We start from the raw sequence: 17,038 nt of genomic DNA, 5'->3' as shown, positions 1-17,038 counted from the left end.
AAGCCAATAAAGTGCTTCTGCAGCTTTTACTGAGCGCTCGTTCTGAACCGCTCATAATTCAGACAATGGTTTTGATGTGACATAACATATGTTAACCTGTGTAATTACAGATCTTTAAACGGAGTGTAATTTTTTTTAAAATTAAACACCATAGCCAGAAACAACAGTATCAGACATGCTTTCCTAATTAATACAGCCATACATCTATCTGCAGGAGGGGAAAATGTGAAAAGGAACAATTTGAACAGATGAATGCGAAAGGGACAAACACTACTTTCATTAACAGCACCATCAACAACACTAATTGGATTTCCTCCTAGACAAGGTAGGATCCAGATTAGATGTATGCATGGAAAGAGAGATGGTGTAAGAACCCACTCCCACATGATGCACATACCAATTAAATATCCAGATATTTGCACAGAAGAATATGTTTTCCACAAACATAAGTGCTCACAATGTACAAGTTATGCTTATAGCGTATTCAGCAATTAAAAAAAAAGTCAAAACCTGTGTTTCCACAAGGCCTTTTAGCTTTTAAATTTCAATGCCTTTTGTAAAAGTCACCACTCATAACAGCACTCCCAAGAGCTCTGCTAGTATCTGAGTGGCAAAGAGTGAAAAAGAGAAGGTGCTGGGGGAAGACAGAAAATGTGAACACAGCTCCTACCCGTTCCTGCCTTGTTCAAACAAGCCTGTCTGGCAGTAACCACAGGCCTGAGGCACTAGAGCAAGTCACTCCCTTATCCCAACCCTCCTCACTCATTCAGGAGGTTACTTAAGAGCTCTGCAATAGAGCAAAAGCACTATGCCTTTAACAGAGCATAGCGGCATTGCCAAATCTTTGGAGCTGCAAGGTCGAGGGTACCACTTACTTTTAAAATAACATTTAAATCCCAAAGCTGACTGCATCATGTATTCAGACAAAACATGGAAACCAAATATACTAAAACAAACACGTGGCAGGGTAGACCTTAACTCAGAGCACTGCATTTTGCAGGGCTCGGGAAATGCAATATAGATAACGCCTTGCACTGCAGTTCCTCTGCCTGCAACTGCAGCCCTGCTTGCCCACATCCATTTTGCTCCACTGTGGCAAGCTGCTGGACAGGGGGTAACCAGTGAAGAGAGAAAGATGCAGCATGCTACATCAGCAGTAAATACGGAGCAAGAGGCCAACAGCAGAAGAAACAGTAACTGCCCTCCAGGAGACCAGAAGCAGAGCCCTGCCCTATACAGAAAGTTTGCCATGCCCTTCTTTGCACGTTCCTTTTGTCCTCCTGAGGAAAAAGTGCTTTATTTCAAAAGATCCTCCAATGACAGTTAAACCCGAATCACTTAAAAAGCAGGACAGCAAAAGCAGAGAATGTTGCCATTTACATCAAAAGGCCATAGAGCAAAAATAGGTACACCAAAGGTACCGGCTGCTCCCCACCACTGGAGGGCAGGAGAGGCACTAAAACGTCTTAAAATCCCTTGGCTTCTCGAACAGACAAGGAAGGCGCTCTGTACAGCATTTCAGTGAAGTACAGAGTACCAATATGACCATGCTAAGCCTTCCTATTAGCACGCCAGTCCTCATCTTCCTCTCCTCACGTGAAAGCTCAAGTGTCTCCAGAGCTTGGTGGTAGAACTCCATCCAGAACGCATCAGCTGTAATGTCAGGTTCAAGAAATTTTGCGTTTATTTGAAACTCAGACATTACCCAGAGAAACAGCAAATTCAATAAATTATAAACCTTTTTGATCATTTCAGATTCCTCTTTTAGAGCGTTTTACCTTGACATGCTGTCTAAAAAAAAAAAAAAAAAAAATCTTAAAAGTGTATTCTCTGTGCCAGGCAAAAATAAATGTTGCTAACCATACATTTTCCAGTGCACCACAGGAAATTGTTTTTCATTGGGAAAAAGGTTCCATGACAAGTCTGAGGCATGGAACTAAAAAAAAACCACAAAAGATCAGAAGGAATAGCATGTACATATGCACACGCAGAACGACAGGGAGACAATTTCACCTGTAACTTGTGCTTTAACACACACCAAAAAAGTGCATTTCAAGAGTTCAAACTGACATATGCTCCAGTTCTTGTATGGCAAAAACATATTCCTAATTTAATCACCTCTGACCACAAAGTATGTTTAAGACTACAAGCAGTATCAGTAACTAAGGAGATAAAAAATTAACACTTCAGGGTTCAATAGTTACCTATTCAGGAAGTGACTTTAAAAAGTACAAAAGGCAGAAAAGCAAAATTCAAGTGTTTTTCTCCCTTAGTTTCTGGTACAAGCCTTTGCAGGGCAGGTGGCAGTGCAACCAGAGTCCTACAATAGACTTGTTAGCCATGCAGAAGCCCAGCAAACCACAAAGCTCTGGCCCTGGTGCCACGCCAGCAGAGGTGGCGTGGAAAGGGGTGCAGCACACGTGCCAAACACACCAGGATGCCCCGAGCAAAGCAGCACAGCTTGCTGGCAAAAATGAGGCGAGGGGAATTCTGCAGGAGAAACTTTAGGGATCCTGTGCCCTCTGTTTAGGTTTCAGGGACGGCTTTTGAAAGAGTGTTCCCTAGCAGCTACTGAATATGGCAACAATAGCAGCAAAAAAGGGCAAAAAGATAAATGGTGAGAGTTACTACGAAGACAGGAGGACAAAGAGAATAGAAGTGTAAGCAGAGGGAATAAGGGAGGGAAATCAAAAAATGAAAGCTGACAGACTAATATAGCCCATAAAGATCTGAAAAGTAATTATGCTTCTGAGTCAGAATCAATAGGTTAATAAAATTCCCTCCTCCACCCCCACTGGAATAGGTGAAGGGGGGGAAAAAAAACAGGAAATTTATATTTACTGACACTAGTGCCAAAGGTTTCCTAGTTTTCTGCTGGGGGGAACATCAAGCTTGGCTGCTACGTTAACACTTTCCTCTAATAACATGGTTTATGGAACAGCGGTGACGGTCAAGATTTCTATAAGAGAAAGGCATTTCAACAAGATTAGACCAAGCATAAGCCTTACACTATATTGGAAATATCCAGTGAGCCAAACCAGACCGTGACAAAAGAAAGATTAATCAAATTGCAAACCCAAGAGTCAGAAGGCATGTTTAGTTTCATTTTTCCCCACCCAAAGTAATTAAACTGAGTTCACTTTGGCATGCTAGAGACACACGCATGAATTCCAACTATAATAGCCGTAATAGCTTTATTTGTTGGTTACTATAAATTCACAAAAGCGGAGGGGCATCCAATTTCACTCCGAGGGCAAGAGGCAGGCAGAGGGAATTAGTGGAACCAATAACCAGTGTTTGTACAACATATCCTGGTGATAATGAGGGATAACATCACTACCCCCATCTAAAAAACTCAACAGCCTCCACACATAATTAAATTATGGGGCACACATAGATTAATTTCAGCTGTAGAAATAATACCAGTACAGGCGGTATTCCTCCCTGGAAACAGAAGGAATACATACTCACAGAGTACTGCCATTACGTGCACAAACCATCGTAGATTTGGAGAAAGCTGTGGTGATATTGGTTAAACATTGGAAGAGGCTGCCCAGGGAAGTGGTTGAGTCCCCATCCCTGGAGCTATTTAAAAGACGAGTAGATGAGGCACTTAGGGACATGGTTTAGTAGGTGGTGGTGTTGGGTCAATGGTTGGACTCGATGACCTTAGAGGTCTTTTCGAACCTCAATGATTCTGTGATTCTATGATTCTGTGATATCACTGGAATTTAAAAAGCCAGGCAAAAAATAATTTAGTCAAATAGTGAACGTGCTAAAAAGGCAGGTTTACGTCAAACAATTATCTGCTTCTCAGAGAGAGAATATGAGAACTCTCCAGGTCTGCCTTACAGGTTCAGTAAAGGACAGCATTTCACCTACCAGTTTTCAGATGTGTTTTGTACTCTAATATTTTCATGTGTAAATATGAATCAATGAATGGCACTTGAGAATAATCCGCATGTAAATGATCACCAAAGCAACAAAAGATGTTAAGACTGACATCATGGCAGTGCATATTTGAGATAGAAATCCACAAGGGGTGTAAAAAGTCTTTGAAGATAATGTCCATCAATTAATTGCCTAGTGCTTTAAGGCAATAACAAAGGAGAACTCCCAAGTAGACACTTCAGTAAATCTATGTGAACCTCCAATTCAGATTGTACTTAAGTCTTTATAGATCTAATAGAATTAGTGATTTTTTTTTTTTTTTTTTTTTTAAGGCATTGACCAATGCAAGGTTTGAACTTTGACTTACTGCCTCTGGAGTCACCAACCTGCTGACAGATCAGCACAGTAAATTCAGGGAACAGACTTGCACTACAGCAGCCAGGTACTGGAGTTTGACATGCACCATCGATAACCCTCTTCCCTCTCCTGTTCCTCCTGCGCAGCAACACGGGCTCCAGTTAGCTCTTCTAATTGTCAACCCCCTCAGTTTATAAACTTCACATACTGGAAGACAGCTGTGGGTGGAAGGCTAGAGAGGGCAGTGGTTCCTTCAGTCCTGCTCACTGAGGCATCCCGCAGCAGGCACGCAGTACTCTGGCTCAGGAGAGACTGCAGCACTGCCCTTCCAAAAAAAATGAGCTGGAAGCTACATGAGACAAGGTGCCCTGAAGGATTTTCTTACCTAACACACAAAAGCAGTCAACCCATACAACCATCCTAGGCTACTAACCATACCTGTCCTTACCAACAACTACCTCAAGATTATTTTTTTAATTACATTAGCCACATTAAGCACTACCTCCTACCACCTTAACCCTTTCATCATGCTTTCACCTCTGTTTAGTTTATAATTTTAGGAATCACTTAACATTTGATTCTGAAGGTGTAAAAGTGAGCTTGTGTAAGCCTTCCCCAGCTCAGGATCTTGAGATTATCAATCATGGATACCCTTGTCCCTCTATAAATAACCGGCCTGAAATCCTTTAGAGCTGATGGAAGTGTTCAATTTGCAGGGGAAGAAAACCGTGTTGCTAAGGAACTGCAAAGAAGAAAAGGCCAGAGAGTGGCAGTCTGAAATGAAATGAAAGGAATTAATTTAATTGGCTCTTGATATGTTGGGTATTTGGCATATTATCAGCAATTTAGCAGGCTGTAGGCTTTGTTTCAAACTTGGGCTGAAAGAATAGTCAGAACACGATTGCACCCTTAAATTTAGGGATTAGCTGCATTCTCTCTTCTTCATACAACAGATCCTGTCCACTTTTCAGTCAAAACTTTAAAAGCAAACCACATGAGTATCTGTTTGAACTACAACTATGCCTACAGTTCTTGAGACTCCATTTTTTTAGATGAAGACAAAGGGTAAGGATTTTCTTCACATTTATTCTCGCTAGTAGACCAACTGATGTGCTTTGCCAGTAAGTACTGGCTTTCATGCTTTGCTGATTTTGGCAGAGATCTCAGCAATGCACCCAACCAAATATTATTTCATGGCTTTTTATGTTGCAACATTTTCATTTCAGGAAAAAATTTTCAATTGTTTATAATAATTAAAAAAAAAAAGAGTCCATGCGGTAGAAGATTTTTCAAGCTCTTTCTCAGCTGAGAATTTCAGTTGTTTTAAAGAGCATTTCCTTTTCTTCTTTTTTGAGACAGCTCTTTCTCTAGTGAAGCTTTTTTTTTTTCTTTCTTGTTTTACCTTTTTCCTTCAATTTACTTAAATGGAAGAGAGTTATGACTGCAGAGACTACATTTCTGGCATGTTTAGCAACGCCTTTACAATTTGTTACACATCTTCCAACACTTCGCTTAAGTATCACAAATGCCTGGTATTTAACATTCCCAGAGTCAAAATTCCAGCACTTCAATTGTTCAAGTTGCACTTTAACTCACAGGATGTCAGATACCAAACTGACAACCTCACCTTCTTCCTTTCTTACTATGATTTTAGGGGCTATATTGTTGAACGCTGTCTGATGAGTAGACTTTGCCACAGGAAGGTACCCCATAAAATAATAACAGCTATCAAATAACAATATATAACAATAACAAAACTATCATACTTCTATGCAACAAACAACAGGCTTTCATGAGTGGTTTACAAGGAACTGACTTACTAATCAAAATGGTGTGTGACCCACCTACCTTCTCCTTCACACTCACCATTACCTTCTTAACTGTGCATTCCTAGATCTTCATTTGGTTGGGTCTTACTGGTTGAATTTATGCGTTTTGTAATGCCTCGTTGATCAAATAAAAGACCAGACCTGTCCCTCACAATTCTGTTTAACTTTCTTGTGATGCAGAATCACAAAACACACTATTTACACATTCTCTGCTACGTTCTATCATTTTTCCCCTATGAACATTTTCCCCCTATTGGAGCATGAAAACTTTCTAGATGAACACCATACAAGAAATGTTGCCATTAATACAATGAAGTTTGCATACACATGCTAACTCCAAATCCCAGTTTACAAAATTTTTGTCTGGCCTCTTGAAAAAATTTTCCAGACCTGTAAACCTTTCCAAACACTGTTTCAGACAGCTATGGGATAAAAACATGAAATATGTATTCCATGCATTTCGAGAAACACAGGTAGAGCAGGTTAGAATTGCAGTGAAAGGCACAGCAATAAATTTCTCAGTGTGCCTCTGTGTGGCCATAAGACATAACGTTGTATTATCATAGTTCTTTCATCACTTTTTGGAAAATGCAAAACTTAAGACCTTCAGAGAAAATAACATAGACGCTGCCCCATTTCCTGAATTCATGTCACTGCTACATTTCACTCATCGCTCTTTTGTAATAGAAATTAAGGACACAAAAAATAATCTGCTACCACACAAGAAAAACAAGAAAAAGATAAGAGACGTTTAAAGTAAAAAGTGTGTTTTTTCCTAAAGTCTCAAGGTACCCTTCACATCACCGGAGGGCACCACCACTCACACCCAGTGCACGAAGCACGGCCTCTCATGCTCCCTCCTCTGTGCAGCTAACAATCGTAGTGTAGCACGAGTGGTCGGTTTCCTCAAAATACTGTTAATAATAATGTTACAGAGGTGACTCTTCCCTTTGAACTGTTTTCCATTTGTACAAGTGTTCTCCTTCTGAAGACACCGTATCTATATCGTAGCTTTCCAAACTCGCTTTCCTGCTTTGCTGACCCCTAAAAAGATTCTAGAAAACCCAGCAGCCTACAGTCTAGAGGAGCACGTATATGGGATCATGAAGACCACAAGGTCTTAGACATTACAAGATATCAGCAGGTAGGGTTTCTGACCTACAAAGTCCTTTGCCAACATATGAAACAATTCTGTGAGCCTGTCATTTTGAACCAGACTGACCAACAATTAATGTCCGACCCAGATGACTGAACAAACTCACAATCATCTAGAGAGGCCTTGGCCACACTAACGCACTGCACTAATCAGTTTAAATTCAGCCTATGTTATCTGTTGTGTTAAAGAGCAGGGACACTTTATTTGCAACAAACAAGATATAAACATGGAAAACACATCATCTTCTCTCCTGAGCTTCTCACTCTATGCTCCAGAGCAATTGCCTATACAGTAACATGTGTGTGCGGTCTTAAATGCAAGGAATGGATTTTAAAAGCACTACTACCGAACATTATTAGACTACTGTGGTTTTGTGGGGTTTTTTCCCCTCGGTTTTTGGGTTGGTTTTTTTTATCACATGTATATATTGCAGCTAAAGCAGACACACAGCTATCCTTACCTTATTTCAGAGCAGGCTTTCTATGTGCTAACATCTTTTTCTTGATGGAAACACAACAATATACCCCACTGTTCTCTTAAGGAGGCTACAAGGCCATTTGTTACCCCAAGAGCAGTAGCTGCCATTTGTTATCCTGATGTTTTTAAAAAGTACTATTTGCCTTAGGATTACTTGCTCTACCCAATGCCAACATACCCAGCATTCACAGCTAACCTGTTTGCCTACACTGTAGAACCACCCATGCTACAGTCTGGAAGCACAAAACTCAGAAGCACAGAGATCAAAGACATTCAGAGGGACCAGACATTGCCATCCAGAGGGACCTGGACAAGCTCGAGAAGTGGGCCTGAGTGAACCTCATGAGGTTTAACAAGGCCAAGTGCAAGGTCCTGCACCTGGGTCAGGGCAACCCCCAGTATCAATACAGGCTGGGGGATGAAGGGATTGAGAGCAGCCCTGCCAAGAAGGACCTGGGGGTACTGGTGGATGAAAAGCTGGACATGAGCCAGCAATGTGCGCTCGCAGCCCAGAAGGCCAACCGTATCCTGGGCTGCATCCAAAGAAGCGTGGCCAGCAGGTCGAGGGAGGTGATTCCGTCCCTCTACTCTGCTCTGGTGAGACCCCACCTGGAGTACTGCATCCAGCTCTGGAGCCCTCAGCACAGGAAAGACATGGACCTGTTGCAGCAGGTCCAGAGGAGGGTCACAAAAATGATCAGGGGGATGGAACACCTCTCCTATGATGACAGGCTGAGAGAGTTGGGGTTGTTCAGCCTGGAGAAGAGAAGGCTCCGGGGAGACCTTATTGCGGCCTTTCAATACTTAAAGGGGGCTTATGAGAAAGATGGGGACAAACCTTTTAGTAGGGCCTGTAGTGACAGGACAAGGGGTAATGGTTTTAAACTAAAAGAGGGCAGATTCAGACTAGATATAGGGAGGAAATTTTTTACGCTGAGGGTGGTAAAGCACTGGCACAGGTTGCTCAGAGAGGTGGTAGATGCCCCATGCCTGGGAACATTCAAGGTCAGGTTGGACGGGGCTCTGAGCAACCTGATCTAGTTGAAGATGTCCCTGCTCATTGCAGGGGGGTGGACTAGATGACGTTTAAAGGTGCCTTCCAACCCCAACTATTCTAGGATTCACTTACTTGCACTCCTCCACACTGGTCTCACCTATACTGGAAACAAAAATCAGGGAATTCAGGCAGGGGTGGGAGTTTGAGAAAGAGAAAGAACCCAGATCACCTGCACACAAAGTTTAGAGAAGGAAAAGAAAACAGGTTACAGATGCTGGCCGCTTTAAGTTTTTTTTAAAGCTGGAGTAAGGCATTTATTTGTAAAGGTACCAAGATACCACACATTACACACTAGTGATAGCACAGCTGCTGTCACAGAACGTTACTTATGGACAGATAAGGTAGAAGGACACAAACATGCTTACCATGCACACAGAAGTTTCATCCCCAGTCTTTACTCTGTTCCGAGCCAAAAGCTGCTCCAAGAGGCTGAGTCTGTGCAGCAGCCAGGAAAATGCCAGCAGCAGCTCCCGACTACCCGCTGAGCCGTCGGAGGGGAGCCGATAGAGTTCTGGCCTGCCATAGCCATGGTACCACAATGCTGATTTTACAAACCTAATTTGGTTATCTGAAAAGAAGAAAACAATTAAGAATAACACACTGCACTACTCAATGCATTTACCCATTCAGTTCCAGAAACTGCTGCCTCCTCTAAGAGCAAGATTTTTAATCGAGCCCAAGATTAGTGGAGGACAGTGGAGACTACAGTCTTTATCAACAACTGATAAAGGACAGGAGGTAAAGGGTAAAAGCCCTCCTTATGCTGCCCCATTCTGATCTACAGGAACTACTGCTAAGGGAAAAGAAGAAATTCAAAGTTGAGATCAAGGCCAGTAATGGCCTCTTGGAGATTAACAAAGGCAAAAAAGGTAAATAGCCATCCCCACTATAACAGGACTCCAATTCACCTATTCATTTTTTATGAGCCACCAAGCATGCTATGAATTAGTAAACACGCTGAGTCAGTTTACTCCTGAATGAAACTGGAAATTAGAGACAGGAGTTTCACAGCCTGCTACAAATCTCTGAGCACCAGTGAGCAGGCAGAGATAATGCAGCACACCACACTGCATACCAGACCACATGGACTATTTAATTCTCAGGAATGCTCTGATCCGTATTCCTTCACACCAGCAAATGTTACCTGACAGCTACAAGACAGGCACTACAGAACTGTAAAATACTGGGGAAACACAGAGAAAATTAGAAAACACAGCAAAAAGGTTCTGACCAGTAAGCCTCAGCTCTGTACTAAGCCAAAACTATAATAAAGAACATAGTTAGGGGACACAATGGTAAAAAATACATACCGGGGAAGAACCAACAGTTGTTGTAAAAGGCAGTCCTGCTCAAAAAGCTACTGGAGTTCTCCGAAGGCAACAACAAGCAAGCGATTAAGGAAGATTCAACCAACGTAGGACATTTAGACTTCCCAGTGGGATTCAACTAGCACAAAGAAACTAAGCCACTGTGGTGGAGGGAGAGGGAAGGCCCTTGAATCAATGACAAGTGCCTAGCAGACAAGAACCAGAGGGTAGGAACAAATGGTGGTTTCACATGAGGGCTCTGTGCTAAACAGTTGCTGTTCAACCAACTCAAAATGACACACAGACAGTGTGATAGTGACAGAAAATTTGGTGCTCATGTGATATTACTCAGTAGTAAGGCAGATCGTGAAGGATTGCAGAACCTAATGATCCCAAGCTTTAAAATGACAGATAAAAATTTTTTAGAAAAAATGATGCACACAAGGGAAAAAACAATCCTAACTTTACTGACATAGCAATGGGCTTGGAGCTGACCACTGGACTCAGGAACACAATCTTAGATAAGATTTTTCATGACAATATCACACTTGGTTCTCACATGCATCAAAAGCAAATTGAATGTGAGAAACCTAGAAAGGAAACTAAACAGAACACAGGGAACAACATTATATTGTTGTCTATATCCACTGTGACCCCACATCTCAAATTCAGAGTGTTATTTTATTTCTTCAGTCCCAAGAAGGCTACGGAACACTTGGAAAAAACCAAAGAGAAAGGACAAGTACGATCACAAGTACAGAACAGCTTCATTGTAAGAACTGACGACGTAGGCCAAGATGACTGAGAATGGATATGACAAAACGCTTTTAAAACCACGAGTGCTGTGGAATGGGCGAATAGAGAATAATGTGTTTGCACATTATTCCATACAAGAACTGTGAGCCACCAAAGTTAGCAAGCATGTGAGTCAAAATAAGTTAAAGAAGTGTTCTTCACACATACAGCAAAGCTCTGCAATTTCTGGTCATGGGACACTATGGACACTGAGAGCTACACAGACTAAGGAGGAACTGGATTTACAGAACAGGAGTTCATGGAAGCTTATGAAATACAAAGATATTCTCTCTGGTTTGGGAAGTCTGAGATGTAAATTATTGGAGGCTGAAAGAATACGCCCCTGAAAGCATCCTTCTACATTTGCTCTTTCCTTTCCCCTGGGCATCCACTTTTGACAGCTGCCACAGCTGAATGGAGCTAGAAGAACCTTCAGTTTGACTCAGTTTAGGCATTCTTACAAAGTAAGGAAGAAAGCTGCTGCCCTTTTCCAGTGTAATGCTTCAGTATCTCCGTCGGGTTTCATAAAAAAGGTACACACATGCACAAAAATAACAGGAAGCACAAACCTCACATGATCAGGGATTGTCACTGCTGTCTTTAATTAACATACCAATTCATCACATCACATACTGATTTGCCTGCTCCTTGCCACTTGTGGTAAAATCATCCCTTAGCATTGACACATATCGTAGTCTTTCTTTGTCTGGCATCGACTGCTGAAGCTCAAAAACCACATAATGACCAACTTCAGAACAAAAAACAAGAAAAAAATCCTGTTGCTCTCAAAAGGAATTTGTTAATTACACGAGACTCTCACAGTGAAGAGTGGTTGATTTAACTTGATTTGCAAAATGCTAAGGGAGTCTTATCCACCAAAAGTAATACAAAGCCAAGACACAGGGAGGAGCTATAAGCTGACCTATGCTAGTAACCCTGTAGGAACAGTACATTGGTACAGCTCTGCTGAGGCTGAAAGGAGCTCGTAGTCATAAAGAGCCACCAAGCCCTTTGCACCTTGACAAACCAGAGGAAGGTATATTGTTTGCACTGTTTGACCAACTTTAGGATTCAGGGAAACGAGAGTGCGGATCCCTAAGGAGATGCCTACTTCCAGAGTGCTCCTCAGTCCAAATACACAGCTGAAACTGTTACACAGATTACTACACATCTTCAGCAGTAGGAGCAGGAATACATGATTGGCCATGTGAAAGCTACAAATGAATTCCTGACAAAGACATTAACCATGACTGAACAAACAAGATCAGGAGCATGATTAAGCAGGTGACACGATGGTGCAGAGTTACTACTTTTTTGCAGGACTAGAGTTTTGCGCAGCAGAGCTTCTGCAGAGACACATGACAGTTGGACAACTGGTTTTAAACCTAGTTTGTTTCTGCATTACAGACACAAAAAGGAAACCTAAATCACTCCATTTGCTCTTTTTGCAGAACCTATGAATGTAAAAACAAGCAGCTTCCCTTCACGATGCTAGGGTGCCAGAAATGCCTATGGTTTGCTAAAAATCTTGCTGTAGATATGCATTCCAATCCCTCATGCACAGAGGGAGCACTCAGATACTAGAAATTTTATTTTGATCACTCTTGAACATTCTCACATGAGCTAGGTTTTCATGTTGCCCTTTCCTTTTCCTTGTGCATTTGTCAAGAAAGGAACTGCCATAACAGGTAAAGGCAGAAATACTCCAAAAGGAAGGAAGATCAGTACATACTTTCCTCCTTTTTCAAAGCAAACAAGCATCACATGCTGCCATCTGCAGTTCAGGGAACTCCCCAAGAAATCACATATCAAAAAGAAGGAATAGAGAGCAAGCCAGGTGTTTTTTTCCTTTATCACCGTTTCCCTGTTCTGATATACCACTCAGGACCAGATCCACCAAGGCAATTCACCACCTGAATTTCTGTGTTGCTCTGGTCCTTTATCTCCCCCTATTTCATCTCTTCCTCTGTAACACATCGCTCTCACATGAGAGGGTACGATTGGAGTGAGTATGAGGCAGGAATTGCAGGTGAGCAGTCAAAGCATGCATCTGGAACTGGGGCTCAAAGAGCCTTTCCATGACCACAGACAAGTCACTTAGTTTTCCTCATCTCTACAGTGCTCTGCTTACAAGGAAACAGTGCTCAGATAAATGGCAGTAGAGGCCAAGAGAGAGGAAAAACCATCACTCAGATAGCAGATAACACCAGTCACTCAAACACCTCCTCTTTGACAACATCTTCTTACGGCATTTCATTAGAATTAGGCAATTTATATAGAAAGACCCACACAGTCCTTCCAACTAATCCCCTTCTGCATGCACATTATTTATGAAAGTACATTCAGCAAGTAAGACCAAGCTGTGGATGAACCTCAGGATTCAGCTCTCTTGAAACTATACTCAAGCTGTGCTCTTCCACTTTATGAATCCTGCAGAATATTTTCAGTGAATTATAACATAATATTCAAATAAGGGTTATGCATTAGCCTGGCTAAGATGGAAAGGAATAAATCAAGTACAAGAACAGACACAGATACATTACTTCATGCACTCAGGCAAGAAACACCTGCATAGATAGTGGTATTATGGGAAACTACTGCTGCAGAAGAACATTTTCTGCTTTATTTGTCAAACAAACAAAGATATACTGCAGCTCCAGACCTCTTTCCCATACTATAAAAAATGAATTGTGACTCCAGAAAAGAAACATTTCCTCCAACTATCTAAATGCATATTGCACTGCTACCTGGTGTGGTTGTTAGGTTGTTAACCAGGTCTATCAGCTCTCAGCCTCTGTGAAGAAAGAGCAGCATAAAACCACTAATCATGGCTTCATCAGTAAGGTTATGCCTGGAGTACTATTACACAGCTTACTTTGACTCGTACTCCACTGTCGAGAGACCCATTGTTCTGACATGTTTAAGGGGCTGGAGCGTATTAATGGCTTCCCACCAAAGTTTACAGTAAGTGTTTTTTACTATGTGAAGAAAAAATTCTTCCAAAATGAGAAACCAAAAGAGCCATTTGCAGAATTTTATAACCGCTGCCTGGCAGGCTTCAGTGAGGTTTCTGGCTTCTTTTTGCAAGAACGCAATAGTTCCTACATTTTAAAACATCAAACTGTGTGGATTTTTTTTATATGTGATATTTCAAATATTTTATTTTCTGCTAGCTAGGCAATAAAATACATCAACCATTTAAAAACATGATGCAGAAAGTTTTTCTAAAAAATATCACATCACAGCCATAACAAGGGAATGACTAGTAGCCATTTTATTCAAAGCAAATCTTAATCTCCTCTGAAATTCACCTATATGACAAGATCAGATCAAAAATTGACTAATGAAAACTACTAACTCGAAACAGAAATACATACTGTGGTGCAACTTCGAAAGTCACTTGATAAAACGGACTTCCCAGATCAAGGAAAAATTTTCTAGAGGAATCTGTCCTTTTCCATGGGCAACATCTGTAAGAGCATTCTGTCCTTGCAACGCACTGCTTTCTTCTAGCACCTCACAACTGCAAACAGCCCAACATCTGGAACACAGTCCTTGAAATGCAGGTCTCACTCTACAGAGTAGTGAGAAGAACCACTGCGATCCCAACAACACACGCACACTACAGGCCAAAGCTCAGTGTTTCCTTTGCAAAAAACTTTTAGCCTAAAAAAAAGAAAGGGTACAAGACCCTAGCTTCTCTTTTCCAGAAAGCTGTTCCTATGCCTGTGCACACGGTAACCCTCGTAGCTCACAGCCTTCCTCTGGGATCTGGCAACTGCTGCTTTCCTTGTTTTAGCTAAGATAATTAAGAGGTTGTACAAAAACAGCAAAGAAAGGAATGCCTGATCCATGGACTAAAGCCCTAGACATGGATTAGAGGAATCCATTTCAATTCTTTGTTGTGTTACAGGATCTTGTGCAAACCTGAGAAAGTTATTTAGCCCCTATGCCCAAGACTTCTACTTCATTTCCATGAAATAAATACATGAAAGACCACAAGTGCTCCAGAGCAGGGACAGAGAAGAAAGGCAGTAAAATATTGATTGTGTTCACAGCAGACAACTCAGTCATGTGGCCAAGCAAAGGTAATTAGCGTAACGTGAAAAACAGTACGGCTATCCAACCTAAGTTTCAGCTTTAATCACCAAGTTGTGACTAAACAAGTTTCTTAAAGATCAGCTCAGCAGTTCTGAGCAGAACCACACGTTCCTACCTTGCAATCTACCAGAAGAGACTGAGTTTGCTCTCTCTAGAGCCAGCAGCCTGCCACATACACATGGAAATCCTGTCTCCAAATGCTACAAGCCATTAGTATGGGAGCAGCCAGGACTCAAGGAGGCTGCACTTGTGCAGGACCACCTCCACAAAGCTGTAGGGGACAGCCAATAAATTGATTTACCATACACAGCAGATTGTGGATGAGTAGAAAAGCAAAAATAGCCGAATGAAAAATAGCAGTCCTGTGAGTAACGCAGAACCATGCTGATTTCCTGCTGAGCTACCAGAAAAACTATGCTGGTTTTGCTCCACACTCCTTGAGAGATATTGTCCACAATGCTTAGCCTTTTTTAACTCTGTTTACAGAGCCATCAGATTCCCAGCTCTTCAGAGGCTTAAACAATGTTGTTTAGGGTTTGTGGGTTTTTTTGCTTTCAAGGGCAAAAATGGATTTTAAGTGGTTTCGGTCTGAGGAGACCATCACAGACAATCCCATTCTCAAAACTTCCTCTAAAGATGAAAGGGCTCTAGATAGACATCTTTCATGAGAGAAGTCTGGGGAGTAGTATCATACTTGGAATAACATACATTTAAGTAGTAAATAGTGCTCTGTCTTTGTGAGAAGCCAACCCGCATTCAGCTTCTCTCTGGTGTAGTGGCCCTGTACATAGAGATATTCATGGTCCCTCTAAAATATTCACACACACTTCACTTTTTGTTTTGTCTAGAACTTCAATCCAAACCACTGCCTTTATGGTTCATATAATCCATGGTCCTGACATAGGACTTGATAGAAAATTAACCACAGAATCACACATCATATGTGGAATGGGGAAAGAAGGGATCAAAGGAAAACTAAATCTATTTCTGTGATTATCTCTGTAGATGCTGAGAATGCATAAGATCATTGCAGAGATTTACCTGCAGTGAAATGTCCAAGGGAAGCAAGAGCGCCTAGCAGACACAAAAACATCCCAGTTTCCCGGACAAAGCAAGCCAAAGAGGAGTAAACCTGCCTGCACACCTGTCATGCAACAGTAAGAGTCGGTGGCATAAACTAAGGTATTCAAAATGGAGCATTTCTGACAGGGAGCAATGAGTCCAAGAAAAGATGCTACAAAACCAATCCCAGTAGTTCCCTGGTACGGATGGAAATCACACAGTCAGCCAGACTGACTAGATTACCTATGGCATCAGACTCGGTCCACTTGCCTCCGTGGATTTGTTTCAGAAGAGCGTAGAGCAGCCTCCAGAAATCCAGGCTCTGCAAAAGAAAGACAGGGGTGGGGGGAGATCAGTGGGCAAAAGATCTGCCACATATTTAGCCTTAATTAGGCAATTAAACCCATACCTGAGTATCAGTTGTTACACGGAAGAGCACACCTGCCTCCTGCCAACACCGTCAAATCAGGCAGGTTCATGTATTAGCTGTCTTATGAACGCTACCTACAGTAAGGTGCACTCAAAAAGAGAAGGGCTACTAATGCTGGCTGTACAGCAAGACCCAGCACTTCTACTTTGAGGCACAGGCATACAGGAGTGCGGCTTCCAAAGTGTCTGCTCTGATATAACCACATATGGCACAACTCGCCCATAGTCAAACAAGCATCTGAAGAGGCTGAAAAGATCTGACCGTGATAGTATTAAAAACTCACAAACAAGAGGCAGCACACAGTGAGTTGGAACTGGAAATCATTTCTTGGCCACACAAGGACAGCATGCTGACAAACTGAAATAGTGATTCTTACAGCTGGAATTTCAGTCAACACTCATAAAATGCTTAAAATAGCTAACTGAGCAAGTGGAGCACCCTGTGTGCGAGATGGACGCCTCGCAAGCATCGCTCTGTAAAGCCCCGAAGCAGAGAGACTCAAGCCGGTGTACGGTAAAGGGAAGCAAACCTCAGGTGACACTAGAAAAGGTGTTGCAGACCACGGTGAAATATCGA

The 17,038-nt window shown here is 41.9% G+C and overlaps 1 protein-coding gene across 1 annotated transcript in view; it reads right to left on the bottom strand.

Moving 5' to 3' along the window:
• The window catches only part of TEDC1 (tubulin epsilon and delta complex 1), an 80,306-nt gene that overhangs the window by 61,352 nt on the left and 1,916 nt on the right, over positions 1-17,038 (bottom strand). The window contains exons 3-4 of the mRNA XM_076338037.1: positions 16,276-16,354; positions 9,133-9,335 (exon numbers count right to left, since the gene is read on the bottom strand). Of these exons, the coding sequence (XP_076194152.1) occupies positions 9,133-9,335; positions 16,276-16,354 (282 nt within the window). The remainder of the gene's footprint in view (positions 1-9,132; positions 9,336-16,275; positions 16,355-17,038) is intronic.

Source organism: Aptenodytes patagonicus, chromosome 5, assembly GCF_965638725.1.
Source record: "Aptenodytes patagonicus chromosome 5, bAptPat1.pri.cur, whole genome shotgun sequence".
Lineage (NCBI taxonomy): Eukaryota > Metazoa > Chordata > Aves > Sphenisciformes > Spheniscidae > Aptenodytes > Aptenodytes patagonicus.
This window is presented reverse-complemented; position numbering and strand designations above follow the sequence as displayed.